The sequence below is a fragment of the Pteropus vampyrus genome, unplaced genomic scaffold (assembly GCF_000151845.1).
Source record: "Pteropus vampyrus isolate Shadow unplaced genomic scaffold, Pvam_2.0 Scaffold43, whole genome shotgun sequence".
NCBI lineage: Eukaryota > Metazoa > Chordata > Mammalia > Chiroptera > Pteropodidae > Pteropus > Pteropus vampyrus.
Genome location: NW_011888824.1, coordinates 3,324,631 through 3,348,354, shown reverse-complemented (window position 1 = coordinate 3,348,354; position 23,724 = coordinate 3,324,631). Strand labels below are relative to the sequence as shown.

Genomic DNA, 23,724 nt, shown 5'->3' with positions numbered 1-23,724 from the left:
CCAGATGACCCTCACAATGTTTCCATGAGGTGGGTGCAACAGATTTTAGCCCATAGTCTAGATGAAGACATGGAGCAGAGAGGACAGAGAGCCTGGCTCAGGTCATCTCACCATTATTTGTATCTACTGCCCCTCATCTCCTAACCCCTTCTTCTTTCGTTTTTGCAAATATACATTCAGGAGTCTATTCTTGCTCAGAAACCCTAAAGAAATCTTTTTCTCTAAAAACCTCATCAGAGAATTTCATGTGATTCTTGCTAGGTTAATATTATCCTAATGACAACTGGTTACATCTGATGACATGACCACATGACCCTAGGATACTCAAAGATAGTTTCTGTTTTGCATGTATTTTTGGAAATATAGTAATTCTTGATCTCTGAAAATGTCGAATCCTATAATATATTGAATTCCTACACGTGATATTAATATCATTCGCTAACAGTTGTTACCCGAAGATTCATTTGATGAATCCAATTTATGTATACATTTCTGTTACATTAGAGACAAGTTCTGTTAAAAAAAAAATCCAAGAACAGGTTTTATATTTTAGTTTCATACTGAAAACCAATCAGATTTGCTTTAGCCTCAAATAGCTTGTTTATGTAAAATTAAATTAATGCTAGGAGCAAGTTGCAACTTTTTATTTTTTTCAAAACAGGAAATGAGTTAAATATATAATGGAAGAACACAGCATATACCTGAGAATAGTAACCCAGAATGACCCACAGTGATACATATTATGATGAAATTAGAATCTTTAAAGAAATTTAAAAAATCCTTTGAATATCTGGAAAAGGCAGGTAGATGACTTAAAAGGAAAAGGAAATTTATTATCAGATTTTGACAGCAAAGGTTTATACCAGAAGAAAATAAAGTCATGTATTCAAGTTACTGAAGAAAAGAAAACATAAATGAAGAATTTCATATCCTACAAACCTGACTAAGATTAATAGGACATATAAACTATTTTCAATGCCTAAGAATTCAGGGAATATTGTTTCCATTAGCTATTCTTGAGAAATATAGAAAATTAGTTTCAAACAACCAAAATTACTAGGAAGATGTAATATGTGAACTGATGATGAACATTAACACAGTTACACATAGAACTAACACTGAATAAAGGATGAGTGAGAGAGAGTACAGTAAGCAATGGCTATATGCTAACAATAGACGTATGGTACAAGTATTCAGAACAACATGAAATTAAAAAAAAATTATGGGATATTCTAATGATCCCTTCTTTCGTGTCATTGAGGATGAAGAACTAGTGTAGAAAAAAGATTTAACTGATAAATTGTAACACAGAAAACATCAAGTACAAATATTTAGGCTTGAATTTGGAATATTAATATGAATTCATACATGTTTTGTCTTTAAGTGTGTGTGTCTGTATCTGTGTATGCGTGTGTGCATATATGTATATGTATATGTATATGTATATATCCCCCTCTTAGTGCTGTGCACTGAAAAGCTCTAGCAATGAGTATGCCTCAGCATCCACATGATAGTCCTGAAATACAATTTCTCATTAAAACAAACCAGGGCACCAGGTCTGGAGAAGATCATATACAACATAACACCGAAACATCTCACAACACCAGATAGCAAAGAAGCTATAAAAGACTACTGAAGTCATATCAAAAGGACTCTAGAGCCAACTTAAAGTGGTTCTCATTGGCCAAAGATGGGGCTTACTGAGTTTTAATAATAGTAATAATTGAAATACATTTAAGTCCATTAAATATATTTGTCTATAAGTTCATAATACTAAAGTAAAAGGAGAAGAATCAGTCACTTTTGGAGGATGATAGGAAGCAAATTCATTACATTGAAAACAAGTAATTAAAGCAGAGATTTCAGCATTTATTCTCCTTTTCCTAATGAACTATGTCAGTGGGTAGCCAAATAATAGATGAGGAGAAGTGTCTCTTTATTATCTAACATATACAAAAGAAATAATAGAATTACAGTATTACAAGTTACAACCTCCAGGAATAAATGTAGGTAGTATATATCAATGGCTACCAAGACCACAAAAAGAAAGCCAAAATATTCTGTGTCTCCTGCAATCATACCAAGTGCCACCTCTAGTACTGCTAAAGGATCAGACTTGACTCTGCATCATGCTGCCAATTTGCAGAAAATTCAGAACATGATGAACTGAAGACATCTGTATGCAAGCATTAAATGCAGACAGACTCTGTGAAACTACACTTTATATGGCTGGGTTCCTCAGCAGATAATTTGTGAGGAAAAGAAAAGGATAGAGGGTAGACCCACAGATTGAAAGAGACTTTCAAAGACATTTTTTAAAGCAGACAAGACTAATAATCTACAGTGTCTATGGACATATTTAAAAAAATGATAAAACCCAAACAAGGTCTAAAAGTCACGATAATTGCTATTTGTAGCGGTTTGGGAGATGGGTCGGTTGTACCTGGGATGCAGTACTTGGAAAGAACCTCTAAGATAGCTGACAAAGTCTCTGTCTTGACTTATGTGATGCATACTCATAAGTCATTGAGTCATACATTTTACCCATGTATGGCTTTCTATATCTATTTTACTTTACGATAAAATTATTTTATAAATATTACATCTTTATATTATATTCCTCATAAAGAAGAAACCCCACCTGCTGCCAGAGCCCCATGTGGTAATACTGATAATAGGAGATCAATAGACAGTTGTAAAGTGCTTGATGTTACACACCTTGGAAATGCACTTTAAGGAACGGTAGGAGAGTACATTTTTCCTGCACAGAAAAAGCAGTAAGTTGTTATTTATAATTATTGATAAGAAGAAATCCTTGAGTGTCCATGACTGCCAGGCTTTTACAGTATGCTCCAGAGATAGTTAAGATAAAGAATATTCCACACATCATTAATTTATAATCAATTATGTAATATGTAGACAACAAACTCTCAAGTCTATGAATTATTGAAAAGAGAAAAGAATGAACTATATCTTTAAGGCATTGAAACCTTTATGGTAGAAAACCACATAAAGCAAACTAAAATGACCTCGGGAACATTCAACAGTCCTAAAAATTAAATTTAAATATTCCGATGCTCTTCGTTACATAGATACATATCCAAAATGCTGAATGTAAAATAAAAACATTATAGTCAATCATACTTGGTCAGTGACTTTACTTCAAGACCACAGACCATTATTCTTTCTATGAAGCCATGAAGGAAGAAATTAATGCCATGAACTCAAATAAACCAATGTCCTGAGGAAAAACAGGGCTGACAAGAGTGATAGCAATTAGCTACCAAATAGAACATGGTCTTTTAAGTGGAGCAGAATTAATTGTAAATCAGCATATACATAGAAAAAAAAAATCACTACTGCTTAAATGAAGGATAAACAGAGAAAATTAGAATTAAATAGCAGGCTAGTGTTCATCTATCAGTTTAAGTCAAGAGCAGTTTACAAGTCAGGAAAGCACAACAGACATGGATAACACTCCTCTCTGACATCACTCCTGTTCCGTCAGCCACAAGGCACAGAGAAGCCAAGAGCCTTCCCTAAGGGATACCAGGAACACCCAGAGGTTTAACTTAGCCATAGCTTCAAACTGTCTTGATAAACTTTTAAGGTTAAAAAGAATCTAAAGTAATGGGAATGTAGCCTCATTTTTCAATATTTAGGATCGCTTATATGGAGTTATTAATGCAGAAGGAAAAAAGTAAACAAATAAATCTCACAGATAAATTTGTTATAAGACAGAAAATGAGCAAACGAACTCATCGACTGGATGAAAAAAATAAACTTTTGAGGAAATTTAAAAAACTGTCTTTATTAATTCATTCTCATATCTTCCTCAAATTCAGTCGACTGGTACCTACCACATCCAAAATTCTATTGTCTTCTTTCATTTGTCCCTCTCCTCTACTCACATATTTTCCAGTTCTACCAGCACTGTCCAGTCTTAGGGCCCCACTACCTGATGTCTGTACTGCTAATAGGAGCTTCTTTCGTGCTACTGTCTCCATATCACGGCCTAGTCTTAATCCTGTAATAGACTGTATTTACCTCTACTTCCCTTTGTGAACCTTACACTTCCATAAGATCTTCCTCCTGTAGTTCCTATTCCAACCACATAAACATACACTAATATTTAGTGATATCTATGCCCACTAAATCTTTGCTTATTCAAGTCACATATGTCCTTCAAAGACTCAAACTGTCCTTAGTGATTTCGCCAAACACTCTATGTTGCTTTCTGTCAACTCTGTGATAGTACAGTATTTATATTGTATATTGTCTTTTCTTAGTTATAGGTACATCTCTCAGGGCTAAAAAGATCTTTAAAAAGAATCCAGCCTAATGCTACGTCTTCAGCAAGTGCTTATCCAGACTATCCTTGGATACTTCCACTAATTTTAATTGTACTACCTCTTGGAGTAGCTCATTCTTAAGTTTTAACAGCCCTACAAATACAAAGTTCTTCCTTATAATCAGTCTTATATCTCTCACCATATAGCTTCAAACCATTAGTAATTACTGTACTTTAGTCTCTTTATAGAACAAATTAAATACCTCTTATATATTTCCAATTTTCTAGGATTTAAAGAAATGTATCCAATCTCTCACAATCTCAAGATATATTTATAATACGCTCCTTTAGCCATTCTGACATCACTTCAGCTTTACTCGCTGTCCTACTATTATATACTGCCTTTTGTTATTCTAATATTTCAGATATGTGTCAGCCACAATTAAGAACAATCTGAAACGTCAGAATTTTCACCAAGCCCAGACAGTGGGACAATTTTTAATATATCTTATTCCTTTTTTTTTTATGGTATCTAATCACATACTACATGTTTAAACAATTTGGCTTTGAAATATTTCTCTCAAATTAGTTTTCAATGACCTGACCACATAAAAACTACATGTTTCTAGGCCTAACTTAATTTTGTCCAAGAATTTTCCTCCATTATAATAAATGTAAAATTATAAGATTTTTCTCAAAAAGAAACTATGAAAGATAGTAAAATCTCTCATGGAAATTAAATATACTGCAAACATCCAGGCATTTCACAGAGCAGTATAAACAGGCACAGGAAACCTAACATAACAGCACTATAAAGAGCTTTGTGAGCAATGAGAATTTGAAATAGTATAGTGATATACCTCACTAGTTAAAATTTTAATATGTTCAAATTAACTCATTTTTTTAAAAGCATGCTTCTGATTGCCACTGTTCCATGGCAGTGCTCACATGGAATACAGGAGCAAGGCCATATTTGCCTGGATAGATAAAAGACTGTGTGGCCAGAAGGTTCAGACCAACCATTTTCATTGACTCTAGCCTGATAACAGTTGCTATTGTAAGAGGTCAGCCTTTCTCTGGTTATTTTTTAGAGCTATTTGCATCACCTTTACTAATTTTATTCTGTAATTATTACTCCCAATCCACCGCTTAAATTATCTATTGCTTCATAAAGAATGACATTTCCTTTGGCTGAGAAACTAGCCATATCACACTACATTAGCAGTGACAAACCTCACCAAGGGCAAAGCGATGGCTGACTTTCCTGTTTTGGCAGGCCCACTTCAGGTGGCACAGTGCCAGAATCTCTGGAGATTACTGACAGACTGATCCAGTTGCCACAGCTTTGATGGCACTCTGCATAGGATTACCAGTCACACATTAAGCAGCCTCATTTCAATTCACCAAAACAAATGGTGCCACCAAATCTACCCACACAATTCCCTACTTTCAATAACTCCACAGTCGAATTTCTCTGTCTAATCCAATGATCCATGCCCATGAAGCTCTGTAATGATAGATGGAGTCATTCGCACTTTAGTTTCTACACTGAACCCGAAGCCAAAGCATATGGTCTGACAGATGTTCCAGCAACAGGCTCTATTTGATTTGCCATGTAGGTGTCCACTTATACTGGACTTTCATGAAAAAATACCAATTTATAAGTTACAGTTCAACCTCTGTTTCAACTCTTTCACACCCTAAGAAGTTATAATAACAGAACATTCAGAACATACTTTATTTTATATTTCACCTTAGACTAAAACTGAAAAATTACCTTTGAACCTGATTAAATCACATCAAAAAAGGACAAGATGGACAAAAATATAGTTAATATTTGTAGGCTATTGCCATCTATGGCTTGATTAGTACTGCCAGTAACCAAAATATTTGATAAAATGTTTTATACACTCACTTTTTTCCTCATTCATGGTTTACTGAGGTAAACTGTTTATACAGTGAATTAGACATGTGTTAACTTCTGACAAATCTATATACACCCATAAACCCATAGACCTAACACCCCAACAAAGATTTAGACATTTAATTACCTCAGAAAGTTACCCCTTGCCCACTTCTAGATGATCCTGACCCCTCAGAGGCAAATACTGTTCTGATTTCTATTACCGTAGCTTAGTTTTATCTCTTCTGGAACTTAACGTAAATTGAATCATATAACATGCAATCTTTTACATCTGTCCTTATGAAAACATATGGTGTTGAGATAATCCATACTGGTACATGTGTCAGTAGTTCATTCTTTATTATTTCTGAGTAGTATTTTATCGCTTGAATGAACCACAAATTGTTTATCTATACTTCCCTGTTAGTGAATATTTGAGATCTTTACAAGTATTGCTTAATATGAATAAAACTGTTATAAACATTCTTGTTCAAGTTTTTTTGTGAGTATGTGCCTTTATTTCTCTTGGATAGATAGATATTAGGAGTTGGAACTGCTGTGTCATATTTTAGTTGTTGGCTTATATATTCACTTTTTCCTGCCATTACTTACCTACTGTTCATATGAGTAAGAGTTGGAATAAAAAAAAGACATGACTAAAATTTTTACCCTACAATATTGTATAAACTAATTTCTCATTTTTCTGTGAAAATATGATCTGACGCTTGTCAGGAATATAACAAAATGTTTGTTATTATTTTACTCAGGAACATAACCGGTATGAATTATACATTAAAATTTAATTTGTCATCTTAATTTCCATAACCTTTGTTTTACCCTAAACCTCAAGTTATGATCCACAAATTCTCTACCCCTGGGGGTTCCTTAGGAACATAAAATGGTTTAGTTCTGAAACTTGTTGTAAGAATTGAAAAACATCTGTTTATGTGTCAAAAAAAAAATTGCAAATGGTAATTTGACAAAAACATTCTACTTATACTTAATTATATGCTATTTCATTGAGCTTTATTATAGAAAAGGAATTTGCAAAGTCTTTAAGACTGACTGAAGGCTTTACTCTAAGTCCTTATCTCATATGAACAAATTTCATAACACTTTTTAAAACGATGTTCCAGAAAATCTCATAATTTCACCCAAACCTCCTAATTTCACATTTCTATCTTATTGGCTCTCAACGGACTTCTAAAAAAATTCATCCATGTTTCTATATGCACCTGCAGTTCACTCAGCATATACAAGGAGGTTAATTTGGTTATATTTTTGTCATTGTTTTCTAAATGTCTAGAATGAAAGACCTTCTTCTAAGACTCTATAATTATATAATCTGAGATTTTATAGAAAAGAACACTCCGTGAAAATAAATCCAGAACCACTACAATAGGCTTTATGACTTATCCTACATTAGCTCAGGTATCTCATTCTTTGCTTTTTTTGTGATTTTTTTAAATTAACCTAACTTATATGTCATTTTAAATAATAAAAATGATTGAAATATAAATTGTAAGCTAAAGACAATTAATAATCGAGGTTTTATTTTCCACATGTATTTCCATACCTAAATTATTATAAATATCAAATAGTATCAGGCATTTTGGTCAGTATCTTTCATAGAAGATGTAGTATATTATTTTTCCTTTAAAACAGAAAATTGACTACTTTTCTAGTGTATAACTTCATTCCATATTTAGAAAGAATTTTACCATATGAAGCACAATACTGCATAATGTAAGTGATCTGGACAACATAAATAGTTGATGGACATTTTTTATTATATCTGACCATGGAAGGTACAATGGCTACTCCATTATTTTATTGCTTCTTTGGTAGAATGCAGTGACCTTTCATTGAGCTGTTTGGAGTACATTCATCCTCATTACTGTCAGCAGATATTTCACACAATTGTTTTCACAATAATACTTAATTTAATGGACTTTTTCTCACCCAACAAAACTAATAACATAATTTCACTGAAGAAAAGGTAATCAAGTTAATGTTTCAGACCATCAAAAATACTATAAAGAACTAGTTTAGTATCTTTAGCTGAGAGAGATTTTAGTCTCTATCTAACATTTCTCTTTATAGATAATAAAATAGAGGCCTAGAATGGTTCACTGAATTCTCTAAGCTCACACAATTAACTGAGTTACCAAGGTTAAAGGATTAGAATTAAGGTTAGAATTAAGAAGTTGACCTCGTGATTTCTGGGAAGTTCTATGCCAAGCAAAAATGACTTGACATATATTTGTATGGGTTGACTTATAGATTTATTGTGGGATCAAGATTCTTCCTACTTTATTATGTTTCAACTACTTTTAATAAAAGATGGATAAGTTTTTTAAGTCATTAGCTGGTTGACTCATTTTACACATGTATAATAACTAGTCTTATTCATTTGAAAACATACCTAAATCAAATAATTGATATTTTTCAGTATTTATTAAGCATGAAGAAGAATATTTAAGAGCATAAGTTAAGGTAAGCTAAGTAGTATTTCTGAAAAATGCAGAAAAGCTTTTTAATGAATAAGGTGAATATGCAAACTGCTGAGGAATTGAGCAATCTCAATGTCAAAACAGAAGAGAAATACGCAAAAACACCTTGGTGAGGAGAAAAGAAGAAAGCAGACTCGGAGTCTCACAGAATATTTTTATCTCATCTTTGTTTGAAAATGGCAGAATGAAATCTTTAAGAAACTATAATGAAATGAGTCAATCTACAAAAGTAAAAAGCAAAAATGAGCAGTATTTTGACTGCAACCCACTCAGACCTGCATGGCTAGAAAGTCTTTGTTGCCAGAAGGCAGCTGGTGTCTGAGGATACAAAACCCTTTTTATTTCAATGTCACATTAAACCCTGGGGCATAAAACTAGGGACAGACTGCAGAGCCTCTAGTTCTCCAAGGCAAGACTACCTGGATCACAACTAAAGTCAAATGCCAACTAATGTTCCCACTTAAATAAAAAATAATTAGCAAAATAATTAGAAAATATGTCTAAAAGTATTTTTAAAACTATTATTTAGGCTGAGAGAGAAAAAGTATGACTCTGATTTAATATGTAGCTGATAAAACAAGTTGCACATTATACAAATTGCTCTCCAGGAAGAATTATCTTATATTTCAATATCTGTAGGGGAAATTAGAATAGTCAGAAAGAAGGAGGGGCTTCATTTCATTTTCACATATTCAGTATGATATCCTGATACCTGAAAATCAAACAAACTATAAAAGTACTAATAATTAGATTTATATGCAGTGCATTTGTTATCCAATTATATTGTGGGAATTGGATAAAATAACTCACTTTTTAAAATCTAATATAATATTAGGCATTATACTAGGTATGATTTTAATAATCATTTGTTATAATTATTACCCAAACCACCTGCAAACTAATGATTATCCTCAACACTAATTTCATCTCTCTAAAGATACAGTAAAATAAATCCTGATGCCTATGTTCAAGAAACTAACATAATCTTACAATAATTTTTCTTTTTGGTCTCTACTGGCATTTGCAGGAATTTAAATTATAATTAATTAAATCCCTTTCCTCATTCTGATGCAAATAGAAACAAAATAATAATAATAATAATTAATAATAACAACAACAACAACAGCAGCAAATGTGCTCAGAGGATGATAAATGTGCTCTCAATTCCTTTCCTGTCCCCATTGCCCCTGGATTGACTGACAGTCTCTGAAAACATGACACATTCCCGAGTGTATTAATTTCCTGCTGATTCTTTCAAAGCTCTTCATATGCACCACTTATATTTTCCCAACTTGTATGTTAAATGGCAATTCATTAAATATATATTAATTGGGTACTTATATACAAAGCAAATGTCATGTCTTGACTTCAGATCTGTGATTGACTTATATATGAAAATTCTGAAAAAAAAATTTAATTGGTTCCCTTCTAATTCACATTTCTAGACATACTCCCAAGTTTCTTAAAATACTTTTAAAAAATTTATCATAGTATGACAGTTCTTACTTAAGTACTATAATCTCATAAATTGAGTTTTTAAAATATTAAATGAGGAGAGTTTTATTTAATTCCTATATTAAATGGATGTAGAAAACTTGTTTTTAGTTCGAATGTGACATTAGAGAATTAGATTTCATTAGAAACTAATCCTCACACTTATTAACTATACACTGTTATATTTTTATTCATATTTCAATGAATATAGAAATTCTAAAATGATTCTGCAGCCAATTAAATCAAACCTACATAAGACTGACTCTCTCTCTCTCTCTTCCTCCCTCCCCCCTGCCCAACATACACACACAGAGAAAAGAATGAGACTATAAACAGTACATTTGTATTTTTTTTTTCAATTAAGTGTGCCCTTTAGCTCAGCTGCCAATGTGTGCTTACCTGCAGCCACAGCTTGTTATGCACAGCATCTCTCCCCGTAGCAATACACTGAAATGTAGCATTCTGCCCTGCATTGACCTCTACGTCCCCCAGACGGAGGAAATGAGGAGATTTATCTGTGAAGGCAGGAAAAAAAATTATTGTTTTCACATGAAGAAAACATACCATGTTACTTTTTCCCAACAGAATAATGTTGTTAATACTTTTTTACCTTTGGCCAAGACTAATATCATATGGAAGAAAATTGAGTTTTCTCTGTGCTGAAAGAAACTATTTTCTCTCTCTCTCACCGTTCTTTTTCTTAGTCACTCTATTATTTATTGCTCCATAATTACCAGAGCACTGTTATATACAGAGTGAGCACTCAACAATTACTGCTAAAGGACTTCCACAGCATGTAAAACAGTTCCAAGTCAAAGCAAACAGAGATCAAATACCCATAAAACAGAGCATAATGGAAAAATATAATGATATCTAAAATACTGACATATACAAGGCTGTTGAACTATTAAGTTACACTTTAAGTAGTTAGATTTTTTTTATTTCAATAGCTATAATCCTCTAGTACTTCAAACAAGGGAATATTTTATTTCTCTCAAATACAATATCAGCTAAACTGTTGGTAAATCTACTTCTTATTCCTTTATAGTCCTAAGAAAGTTACCCAAAAGAAATATTAGATCAACAAAAGTGATGACTGCAGTCAAAATATACTATGCATGAGTTAGATGACTGTCAAACTCATGTTCTCTATAATTACCTTTTAAAACTGAAGATTATTCATGTTTTCAACTGAAAGGAAATAGAACAAGAAAAGCTGAGCCTCAGTGAGTAAAAAATTTCATGGAGGCCCATATCACAATGAAACTGCTGTTGTGCTCAATTCATGTATTTAAAATTTTTTTTTATTAATAAAAGCTTTTTCTTAACGATGCTCTTTTAAGAGTGTAACTGGAAACATTGTTTTAATACACTAACAGACTGAAAGAATTTAGTAAACCAACTTGAACATTGACCCTTCTCAGTATATAATATATAATAAATCATTTGACCCTTCTCAGCTACGTCTTTCTACAGTGCATCATGTCAGAAGGCACTTCTGAAAAAGGGATGCTTTAACTAGAACGTGATCTAGAACAGTGGTTCTCAAATTGTGAATTCCAGACCAGCAATATCGGCATCACCTGGGAACTTATTAGAAATACAAATTCTCAGGTCCCACCCAGACCTACTGAATCAGAACACCATCAGGGATTTGCCATACTCCATAGGTGATTTTATAACCAGATTAGGGTTTTACAACCACTCACCAAGGCTTGACACCTGGCACGATGACCCCGTGCATGCTGTTTATGAAGTGTTAGAAAATTTCTACCGGGAAAATGACTGAACACATCATCTAGAGATCATGGCCCTATAAAATGTTGCTGTGTGGAAATACAGGTAAAATTTGCATTGAAGCCAGCTTTTTATAGCTGGCTATACTGAATCCATGCAATAATTGTCTTTCAGGAAATGTGATATAAACACAAATTTAGCTACACAATCTGAAAACTAACCAATATGCATCTAACAACAAAATTATGTGTTAGTAAACTGAGTTTCTTGTTTTGTTTGCTTCCTCTTGTTTTGTTGTTCAACATGGATTAACTTGATATTTATTATGACATAAAAATATCAGTCCTAAATTCAGAATAAGGTGAACTGATTCATTCTCAACTTTATTCCCACTTTCAATTTAGCAGATCGCATAAGTTAGTGAGGTTTCTTTTTATTTTCCTTTTAGTTGAACTCTGATTTGTTCTTCTTCTTTGCTTTCTGAGAAAATTTAGTAAAATCAAAAGATGGAACAAATCCTATCTAGAGTTCAACTTACATTTTTATTTTGTTCTCAGCAATTAAATAACTGAAATAATCTTTTAATATGTGTACAATTAATCACAAGACAAAAAATATTTGATTCGAAAACTCTAGAAATATTTCAGTGTTTTTTTTTTTAAACTGAACAGAAGGCTAGGAGTTAGCAACAAAAGAGATAGCAATGACCAAGTGATAAACAATCAACAGTCACTGCCAATATAAGACAAGTGTTGAAAGAACATAGAAAAATACAATTCTTAATCACAACCTACCACAAGGGTAACTCAATACTTGGATGTCATCAATGGCAATATAACCACTTCTCCCTCCTGAGACTTCGGCTTCAAATATTACCTGTCAGGAAGAAATAGAAAACATTTACAACAATCATTTATAAGGAGTTTTCACAGAAAAAGAATAGCTATAAAATTCTCAAGAAAATTTAGTTTGATTTTTTTCCTATAAGAATTAAAAATTTACCTTATAATGTAATTTCTTGAACCTTGTACAGGTAAACAAAAATTGTTTTTTGAAGAGCAATCAAATTACTGAGGTCAAGTAGCTCTGATTAAATTTTTTAAGTAACTACTACTAAGTGTTGTTAGATTTCCTGAATGGGCAATATCTAGGCAGAATGAAGAGGCAGACACAGAAAATCTCATATCTCTAAATTTTCTCTTATCGATGTTCTCTATTTTTTGTTATGTATTTAACATACATTGAGCACCTACAACATGCCAAGCAGTAAGCTAACCAGGGGAGATAACAAATAATCTAGGCATTGCTTATATGGGCAAATAATTTTCAACAAAAGAGCCAAAACATACAGTGGAGAAAGGAAAGTCTCTTCAATAAATGGTGCTGGGAAAACTGGAAAGCCACCTGCAAAAGAATGAAACTAGACTGTTGTCTATCACCACACGCCAAAATTAACTCAAAATGGATTCAGGTTCTGAATATAAGACTTGAAACAATAAATTACGCAGAAGAAAACATAGGAACTAATAAACTCATGGATCTTGGTCTTAAAGAGGATTTTATGAATTTGACCTCAAAGGCAAGGGAAGTAAAAGCAAAAATAAATGAATGAGACTACATCAAACTAAAAAGCTTCTACTCAGCAAAAGAAATTGTCAATAAGATAAAGAGACAACCATCCGAATAGAAAAATATATTTGCAAGCAACATCTCCAATAAGGGCCTAATATCCAAAATATACAAAGAATTCATACGACTCAATAACAACAAAAAAAAAACAAACGATCCAGTTCAAAAAAATGGGCAGAGGACCTGAACAGACACTTCTCTCTAGAGGACATTCAAATGACCAACAAATATATAAAAGGATGTTCATCATCACTAGCTATTAGGGAAATGCAAATCAAAACCACAATGAGATACTACCTCACATCTGTTAGAATAGCTAATCAACAGGACAAGTAATAACAAATGCTGAAGAGGTTGTGGAGAAAAAGGAACCCCCATACACTGCTGGTGGGACTGCACATTGGTACAGCCATTGTGGAAAACAGTAGGGAGGTTCCTCAAAAAACTAAGAATTGATCTACCATATGATCCAGCAATCCCCTGCTACTGGGTATTTATCTCAAAGGCTTGAAAACTCATATCCAAAAAGATAGTTGCACATTGATGTTCATAGCAGCATTATTCACAGAGGCCAGGGTATGGAAACAACTAAAGTGTCCTACGATAGATGATTGGATAAAAAAAGCTGTGGTACATATATATAATGGAATATTACTCAGCCATAAGAAGAGATGAGAAATACTGTCATTTGTGACAATGAAGATGGATCTCGAGATAATGTGGTTAGCAAAATAAGCCAGACAGAAAAAGATGAAAACCACATGATATCACTTATATGTGAGATATAAACCTAAAAGCAACAAACAAACAGGACAAATAAACAAAGACTCATGATGACAGATTAGTGGTTACCAGAGGGTGTTGGGGTGGAGGGAGGTAGATGGCTTAAAAGGGGTCAAATATGTGGTGACAGAAAGAAATCAAACTATGGACAGTGAACACACAATGTGATATATATATATATATGTGCCTTACTGTTGAATTGCACACTTGAAACTTACTGAATTTCATTAACCAATGTGTGTGTGTGTGTGTGTGTGTGTGTGTGTGTGTATAAAATGAATTATTCAAAGACAGAGGTCACCAGATAGATTAGTGGTATTCCAGGTAAAAGGTACACTATACAACGAACTAGAATACAGCAATGTGTTTGGATAACTAAATAAATGTAATCTGTATGGGTACAATGTGGCTCAAAAAGAAGAGATAACATTAGAGAGGTAGGGATGGAAGACCTTGAATACCATGGGAGTAATGTCAAGAGTATATCTTTTTAATAGTTCCATATCAATAAATATTAAACAAAAGTTTTGATGTTCAAATATAAGTTTGTTATAGAGTTTTGTTGTTACAGTCAATAGCAGGACTTCATATAGCCTTTGTTTTAATAATGTGCCTTTTCAAGAGAAAACAGTTTTAGTATGCCATATTTTAACATTTTATTTGACTATGGGCCCCTTTATTTGTAGAGATATATAGCATATTTTTGGAATATTTTGCAAAACATTTTAGGAAATGTAATGGAAGTTGATGTTTATAGTAGAAAATACAATCAAATTGGTCTATTAGAAAGATATCTAGCTATAAGTTAAAGGATGGCCTAAAAGAAGACTGAAAATAGTCAGGTGATATGCTAATAGCAGTGGAAATAGAGAAATGAAAAGAGGTAAAAGTTAATATTAAGGAAATTGACAAAATAGAATTTACTGACTCATTAGTTGTAATGAAATTTTTCTTGTGATAAAGGAAAAGGTACAGATTTGAAGGAGAAGATAACTAAATACATTTCAGACACTTCAAATTTGATTTGCCTAGGATAAATGCTTAGGAGATAACTATACCAATATATCTCAAAGAGGAGAATATCACTAAAACAGAAAGCAAGAAGACAGCCAGTAGAAGTAAAGCTAACAAAGTATGACTCAGACACATGGTCAAGGAAAAAGAGAAGTATCCAGAGGTTTCAGGCAGGTCAACACTCCCACCAAAAACATTAGAAAAGGCCAGACGATTATAATAACTGTAATTTTAAAACATAAGATATCTATATAAACGATGGCATCTATATGAACACAAATTTTAGGAGAAGAGTCTCTCCAATGAGATCCTATGATCTCGGCTATGTCTCAATTCTCACGAGAATATTTGTTAATTCTGGGATTAGACTGCAGTTCTAGCTCAGCACAGATTTAGGGTCTCTGATGAGAGAACGTGAAAACAGTGCAGCTTGCTGCAATTGGGTGAAAACAGACTAACCAACTTGAAATTGGGGAGTTGGAATTAAAAAATAAAGATGTAGGCTGTGGTTAAAAAATATAAAATATAGGAGACAGATCAAGAAAAAATTAGAATTAAAAAGTATCAACTGGGGTTAGCCATTAGGAGTTCTCTGGTAACTTTTAAACAACATTATTATAGTGGAGAGGCAGAATCTTCATTGACGGCTGATAATTAACATTCATTGAACACATTATATACAAGAGACTGTCCTAAACTAGCATGCACATCCACCCTGGCTCCTGTTGTTTTCTCTCTCCCTCTCCCTCTCTCCATCTCTCTCTCTTCTTCTCCCCTCATCCAACCAAACTCATTTAATCCTCAATACAATCATATGAAGTAGATATTATTTTTATCTTCAATTTAAAGAAAATTTAACAGAACCAATGTCTAACAGCAAACAAGCGGTGGAGCCAGGAATGGACCCAAGTCAACCTGCCTCTAGGTTCTTTTCTTCCATTAACTGCCTACATTGCCTCTAAAGATAAACAAGCAAACACAGTGAGAACACTTCCTTTTAATAGGCTTATATTTTTTTTTAAGTCTAAAATGTTAAATTTTAAAAAATTAATATCATCTTAAATAGCACACTAATTAGGTGTTATACTGACTAAATAGTAATATCATCATCATTACACTCTTCCCATCGTCATACCATACTTCTATATCCACCCCAAAGCCAATGACAACAGGACACAGTAGGTGGGGTAGATGGCTCATCTCCCATCCGCCCACTACCATCATACACTTGCTCCTGTGTTGCTTCTTTTCTACTACAAGTTTGCCCTTTATGACTATTGATTTCACTGGAATAAGTTGAAAATGAGACGTAGGAGAACACGGTTTATGAGGGAAGAGGAATACTTTCATGGTGAAAGGATTACTTATCTATGAACGCAGAAATATATGTTGTATGAGTGTTTGTATATACACATATGATTTAAATTTCATATAAATGTATTTGATATGATAACAATTGTCATGTTAGTTCTAAATATTGGAACAAAGGCTTAGCAAGAAATAGAGGAGGGAGTCAGACCTTAAATAATGTATAACTGGAAGCAATTGTGTTAGTCACTTTCTTGAAGGTGAGAAAACTTGTATTTGACTTCTAACTCTCCTGCTTGCAAATTCTTAAACAAATCACATAATCTTTTAGAATCAAGTCCCACCTCTATAATGTAACTATCACGCAGCTATCATTATAATATTTTATGAGGTTTAAATAGTACTATACATAAAAATGCTATAGAAACCAAAGGTAAGATTATCAACATTGTTGATATGTGAGATTTGTATAAGTGTATCTCAAGAAAATATGTTTTATTTGCTTGAATGTAGTTCAAGAAAAGGGAAGGTATAGATAGAAAAAGTGAGAAATTCATTTTTGGAAAAAAATAATACATTCTTATAAATAGACCACACATCTGTCTGTATAACTAATCATTATTAGTTATTTCAGTTTTGTTGTAGTCAGCATTAATTAAATTATTTTAATTTTTAGGCTTATCTTAGTTTTACTTTTTTGAAATTGTTTAAATTCCTTTGCTCTGAATAGATGATTTTAAGCATGATTACTACACCTCTGAGAAAAAGTTCATTTGTTCATTTAAATTGAGTTTTATTCTGGACAATAAATTTAGGCCTTGGTTTAAAAGAACAGTTCTTTATTAAAGAAAAAAAAAATGTTTCTCTTTTTTGTGACCTCAATTTCCCTGCTAAGTGTTGTCTTTGCCTCATTAACAAGAGCTAGAAAAAATTTCTAAGATCAGATTCCTTTACTGCTAAGGATCTAATCAGCTTTATCACTTCAACAGAGCCCTCACCTTGTAAGGCTCTTCTGTCCAGTCAGGGGAAACAAATCTCAATAGCTTAATTATGCAAAGCTTGCCTGCGCTAATGCTCAGGTCAGATCAAATGTTTGGTGTCAAGTAGTCAACCAGGGCTTCCCAGAGAAGAGAGAAATGAAAACCATACCAGATATCAATTTTAACCCATCCAGGATGCCAGCCTGGGTAAAGAATAAATGCGCTCTGTTTTTCATGCTGATTTCACTCCACTCCATTACCTGAAATACTGAAGGTGATGATTCTAATCAAATTTTTGCTACTCTAGCAACATTCTTGGATTATTAACTAAATAAATGAAGTAAAGTTAAATTAAACTGTGTGTGTGTGGGGGTGTGTGTGTGTGTGTGTGTGTGTGTGTGTGTGCAGAGGAGGGGTGTGCAAGCCCTAAAGAACAAAGACAACTTTATCCTTTGGTAAACTGAATTAATGCAGAGGAAGTACCTCATATAACGGAAAGCTGAATCCAAAGTCAAGAAGCCCGGGATCTAGTTGTTGGTCTGCTATCACATGTAACCCAAATAATAATTTATTTAACTGTGTCTTTGAAGCTTCATCTGGGCCATACTGGCCTTGCCTATATCACAGGTTTCTTTCGAAGACTGAAAAGTATATGTAAAATTATTATATTATATTTAAAATACCATGTAGACCAAAATATTATGGTATGAGAAAAATTCAAAAAATTTTACACTCCATTTTCTTTCAATATATCATAATATAAAAATGGTGTTGGTTCTGAAGTGTAAGCTCCAAAGTCTGATATATATATAGTCCACATTCTTTAAGTGTATCTTTAACTTATGGAAAAATATATGTAAACTGACTTATGTAACTTTAGTTTATATAAAATAAAAACCTCAGTTTCTTTTCCTGTGAAAACAAATGATCAGTACTCACCTTAGAGCTTAAAGGAAGATTAAATAGCTTAATGCACATGAACCATTTAGCACAGCTCCTGGCACACAGTAAGTGCTCTGTTAAGGGGCACCAATACATCATGAGAATAAAACATTCACAAAGGATACATATACTAAAATTAAATTTCTTCCCATTCTCTCCCTCTCTCATCAAAAACTTAACCCCGTTTCCAATTTAGGGGAAAAAAAAAAAAGAGAAAGAGAAAGAGAAAGAATAAACTGGAATTTTATTCCCATAAACCTACTTAAATTTGTGTTTTTGTGATTTAAATTTTTAAACATTAAGCATTGCTAATGTAAACATCTAAGTAAATTAACACATTTGCCTTCAATGAATAAATGTACACAAATCAAAACCCATTTCCAAATATTCAGGTCCAAATGTAACAGAAAAGATTAAATGAAATCAAATTTTAACATGATAGGTTGATGAACTGGCAAAAAGTGGACAGTTTGATGAACTGGTGCTCCTCATGAAGTTGATGGATGATCTCAATAAAATGAATAACGTAGAAGAAAATGAGTTAATGTTATGGTCAGAAAGTGAGATGCTTACATGTAAAGTTAGAACACTTGTGAGATACTACAAGACCTGCTGGACCAGAGCAGCAGGTTAAAATAAGATGGGTGATTTGGGAGATAAAATAAGGAGAATGATTTCCAGAGATGAGGCAAAATAAGGAAGGTGGTTTATCGGGTTAAGGAGGTGAAAGAATGGGACTTTCCACAAATATCCTGAAGTCATCGGGATGGTGCTCGGCCTTAGGAATGGAGAGGGCAACTCTGACACCAGTACTAAGTTTATGACAAACAGAGGAAAATGACTTGGGATCCACTGGAAGGCAATGATGGAGATGATGGCAGTGTTGAAAAGAAAGAAATTCAAAGGGATGGAAGTGTTTCTTCTCCACTGACATGATCCTGAGTAACATGAGAATTAATATCTGCTCTTTTAGAGATTGTTTGGTAAGAAGTGTCTCAGGCTAGAGTCACAAACAGACAATGATTATAGTTATAGTTAATTATATTAATAAATTTTCAAAGTTTATCCCCCTATACTAAAATATAAGTTTTTTGAGGACAGTGACTGGTCTTACTCCACAAAGCATCAATGAACCTCTAGAATCCTGCTGAAAGTTGGGGCTGGTAAAGTTCCAATATTTTACAGAAATATGTAATATCAGTGAATTCTAGTTAATAGTTTTCCATAAGGGGAAGTTATGGGATAAAGTGTTTAGTTCACTTTTACCTAACTCATAAAATGTTGTTGCCATAATAAAATAACTTTTCCTTGAGAAAGTTTGAGATAATTTTTCCAAGCTAATTTAGGAATCATGAAAATATAATTACTTCCCTTGAATAATTAATGCTATAAGAAATAAATTTCTCCTTATAGCCTCCAGAAGATCTTGTATTGAGTAAGTCAAATATCTATGTAGAAACTTCAAAATCTAGAACCTAGATTCTGTTCAAATGTAAAAATATTCTATTTTTGTTCATACTTAAAGATTGATATACACATAACTGGCAGGTGTTACAAAAGTCCGGTGTACAATTGGCTGTCACTGTCACCAACTGCAGCTCGTCTCACAGGCACTGTCAATCTAGAATTTTGCTTTCTCAATAAGGATTCACTTAAAGTGTCAGAGAAAAGGAGCTTCTCCCTGTCAGACCCCTGCATGCCAGGCTGGCTTGCCTACTGACTTATGTAATAGTTGATTTCTAAGAATCTAATATGTGAAAATGCCTTTAGTAAAGGCCCTGGGGGATCTGAAACAAATGCACTCTTAACAATCCTTGCCTACTGGCTGCTTACTTGTTTATTTAGTTCCTGAAGGTGGTTAAATACCTGCAATTGCAAAAGGTATATAGATAAAATTATGTAAGCAAGGGAAATACTTGTACGTTCTTTGGCTCCAAAGCTGCATGCAAGAGTAATTAGGGGATTCTAATTATATTCCATCTAAATACGGAAAGCAGTTAAGACATAAGCCCAAATTGATTTTTTATCTATAACCCTTTCATATTGCAGATTGTCACTATCCTTAGCACCTCCATGACTTACAGATGCATAAGAATGCAAAATCAGTTATTTTCCTTAGGATTCTCTAAGATTAATTATGACCAATTTCTTAAAACTAGTCCTGTCAAGTCTTAACCATGTGACTTTGCAGTCTGAAGAGAGTAATTGGGGTTCTAGAGATTCCAAAACCACACCTTGTTACCTGAATACATACAGGCTTTCTGTACAGTCACAAGGTCTGCCACTCAACAGAAACTGCTATGGAACACCTTTCTTCCTTTCATAGACAAACGGATGGACGGACAGACGGACAGACACACACACCCCCACACACACACACACAATCCTGTTAAAAAAAATTATAATAGTGACAAATTGATTTTAGAATGCAAATTTTATGTATAGTATAGCGAAATATTCTTGAATGTCAGTGTTACAAAAATATCTTGAGGTTTAGCATTACCAATTGACTAAATGATGAGAGCAACTGCTATAGTATCTAACACGGATAGAAATATTAGGTATAACAAGACTGCACTTATATGAAAAACAACTATAACATCCATCCAACTGCAATCCTTCTCAGGGTGATATTGTGTTTGCCTGATAAACAATAGGACATCAGTCAAGGCACACGGCAGTGTCCAGGAAAAATGGTAAAAATGCAGGACCACAGATCAAAAGAAAAAAATAAAACCTAAGAGATTTCACACTAAACTAGACTGTATAAAAGAGCAGTCCAAAGAAGGCATTTTTTCAGAAGTCTCCACACCAAAATGAATATGCAAGCATAGTACATTCCTATTCTTAAAATTAGCCCAGGGAGTTGACTATCCCTAATGTAATCACCAAAGGTATCTAGAAGATCTAAATAACAGAACTAACGATAATCACTTTTAGAATGATTTAGAATGTTTAAGCTCATAAAAAGTCCATCAGTTATTTAAATTAACTTTCATTCCTGAAATTTTGCACTTGCAAAAAAAAATTGTCAATGGTCTTTTTAATTTGAATAGATACTGACTGATGTAGATTAATATGTATAAAAACATACAACTCCATAATGTGGCTAAGAGAGACCCAGACAAATTTTTCATCGATGAAAAACTCTAACCTTGATCCAAGGATAAATAATATTCACAAACAGAATGCAAGAGAAGATCTTGCGTTTTCTGCGTGTTCTCTATATCTTTAAGATTCCTTTGGGGGAAGGGCATTCAGTGCTTTCTCAAAAAAGTTTTGATATAAGTTCTTTATGATAATGGATACACACACACACACGCACACACAGAACAGCACAAAGACACATCAGTGTCAGGCAGAGCCTCAACTCTGAGTCACAGACCTCAACTCAAATCTCTGTGCTGGGGTCACTGTGAGGATTAAAAGCGACACAATTTAAGGGGTTCTCCATAAATATCCTTCCTTTCCTGTTCTTCTCAGGGACTAATTTATCATGAGCAGTGACTTAAGACTCCAGCCCATAACAAGATAAGAAGGTAGATTCAGGTAGAACTGAAGCTGCAGACCATGAGGAAACACCTCTTAGATCTTCATACTGCAACTACTACTCTTCCTATTCCTAAATTCTAATGCAACAAAATGTTCTGAAGAATTTGACATCCACATCATTAAAGAAACCTTATATGATTCCTTCCTCATTTCAATTCAACGCCTAGTATAGTGAAACTGGCTGAGACTACAGACTAAAGTATAATGTGCCCAACTCCCTTTAGAGGCAACCCCCATTCCAAGATATGCAGACAGACAGAGTCTAATACTATATTCCAATGCCTTTAAATATGTATTCAAAAATAAATTAAAATAGAAACTACTATTTATGACACAGACTAATTTATGTTATAGTATGAATTTGATGAAAGAGAGAAGTCAAAAAACAATTGGAAGAGAGAAATGTAACAAAAGTTAACTGAAATAATCCATAATCTAAAAATGCCACTCAAAACATTTTTCATCTTGTCTGCCCTTAGATACATAAGCAAGCAACTTACACCATAAAAGATTTGTTATAACACTGAAAGTGCAGAAGCAAAGGGTAGCAAATTCATCAGTAAAATGTCATATCTGTACCTTTACTATCATGGCTCCACCATCTGGGTTATATTTTACAGTTAGTTGTCTGATCCAAAAATAAAAGATGACTAGTTAAGGTTGCTATTTCTATCAACATGACACTGAATTACAGTACTGTTTTTCCTCACTTCTAGAGATGTGCCATTTATCTTCCTATAATACCTAGGCAGACCTTTTAAATTTTAGCACCAACAGTCCAATCTTACACATAACAAAAGTAGAAAGCTTGCACAACTATATTTGAAAAAATATGCTTTCAAACTAACACAGTAAGTCTGTTCCTCACCTAATTTAAATGACTCAAGAGCTGTAATTTATAATCATGGAGCTTCATAAGGAAAATTAAATTAGCACAACCTCTATGTACCATCACATGAAATATCTACTAACATATGAAATCTACTGATAGTACTAATTTACATTATAGTACTATAACCTTTCCCTCTTGAAAAAATAGCTTAGGCTTAGGGTAGGGAGAGATTTTTAGACAAAATTAGAGTAACCAGCTTGTGCATTCCTACTTGAATTTTGAGATTAAAAAAAAAAAATCCATGAACTTTTTCCCCCCTATTTTATTTTACAAGTAAATGGGCAAGTATAGTGATATCTTCCATTATAATGACTGAATGGTGCAAAAATAACTAGCTATTATTTTATAAGTTAAGATGTTAGGGCTTACAATTAGTAAAAAGTCTAGTGAAAACTCACCTAGCACTACTAAAAAATGTGCACTGCATAACTATACACACACATTTACCTTGACTTTTTTCCAGGGGGAAAAAAAACTATTTGTAATCAATAAACTAAAATCATACATTTAATTCTTTGCAGAATATCAACTAAAATATTTGGTGATATATTTAATAAAATAATCATGTGTCATAAAACTGTTAAAGACACAGTCTTAAGAGTCTTTCTTGCTAAAAAATTAAGAGAAAAGAATTTGTTATCTAGAATATTCAGAGATCTGAAGTTAGCTAGTCTGAAATCTCAGTC

The 23,724-nt window shown here is 33.2% G+C and overlaps 1 protein-coding gene across 1 annotated transcript in view; it reads right to left on the bottom strand.

Moving 5' to 3' along the window:
* The window catches only part of PTPRK (protein tyrosine phosphatase, receptor type K), a 498,113-nt gene that overhangs the window by 221,951 nt on the left and 252,438 nt on the right, over positions 1–23,724 (bottom strand). The window contains exons 4-5 of the mRNA XM_023529837.1: positions 12,733–12,814; positions 10,601–10,716 (exon numbers count right to left, since the gene is read on the bottom strand). Of these exons, the coding sequence (XP_023385605.1) occupies positions 10,601–10,716; positions 12,733–12,814 (198 nt within the window). The remainder of the gene's footprint in view (positions 1–10,600; positions 10,717–12,732; positions 12,815–23,724) is intronic.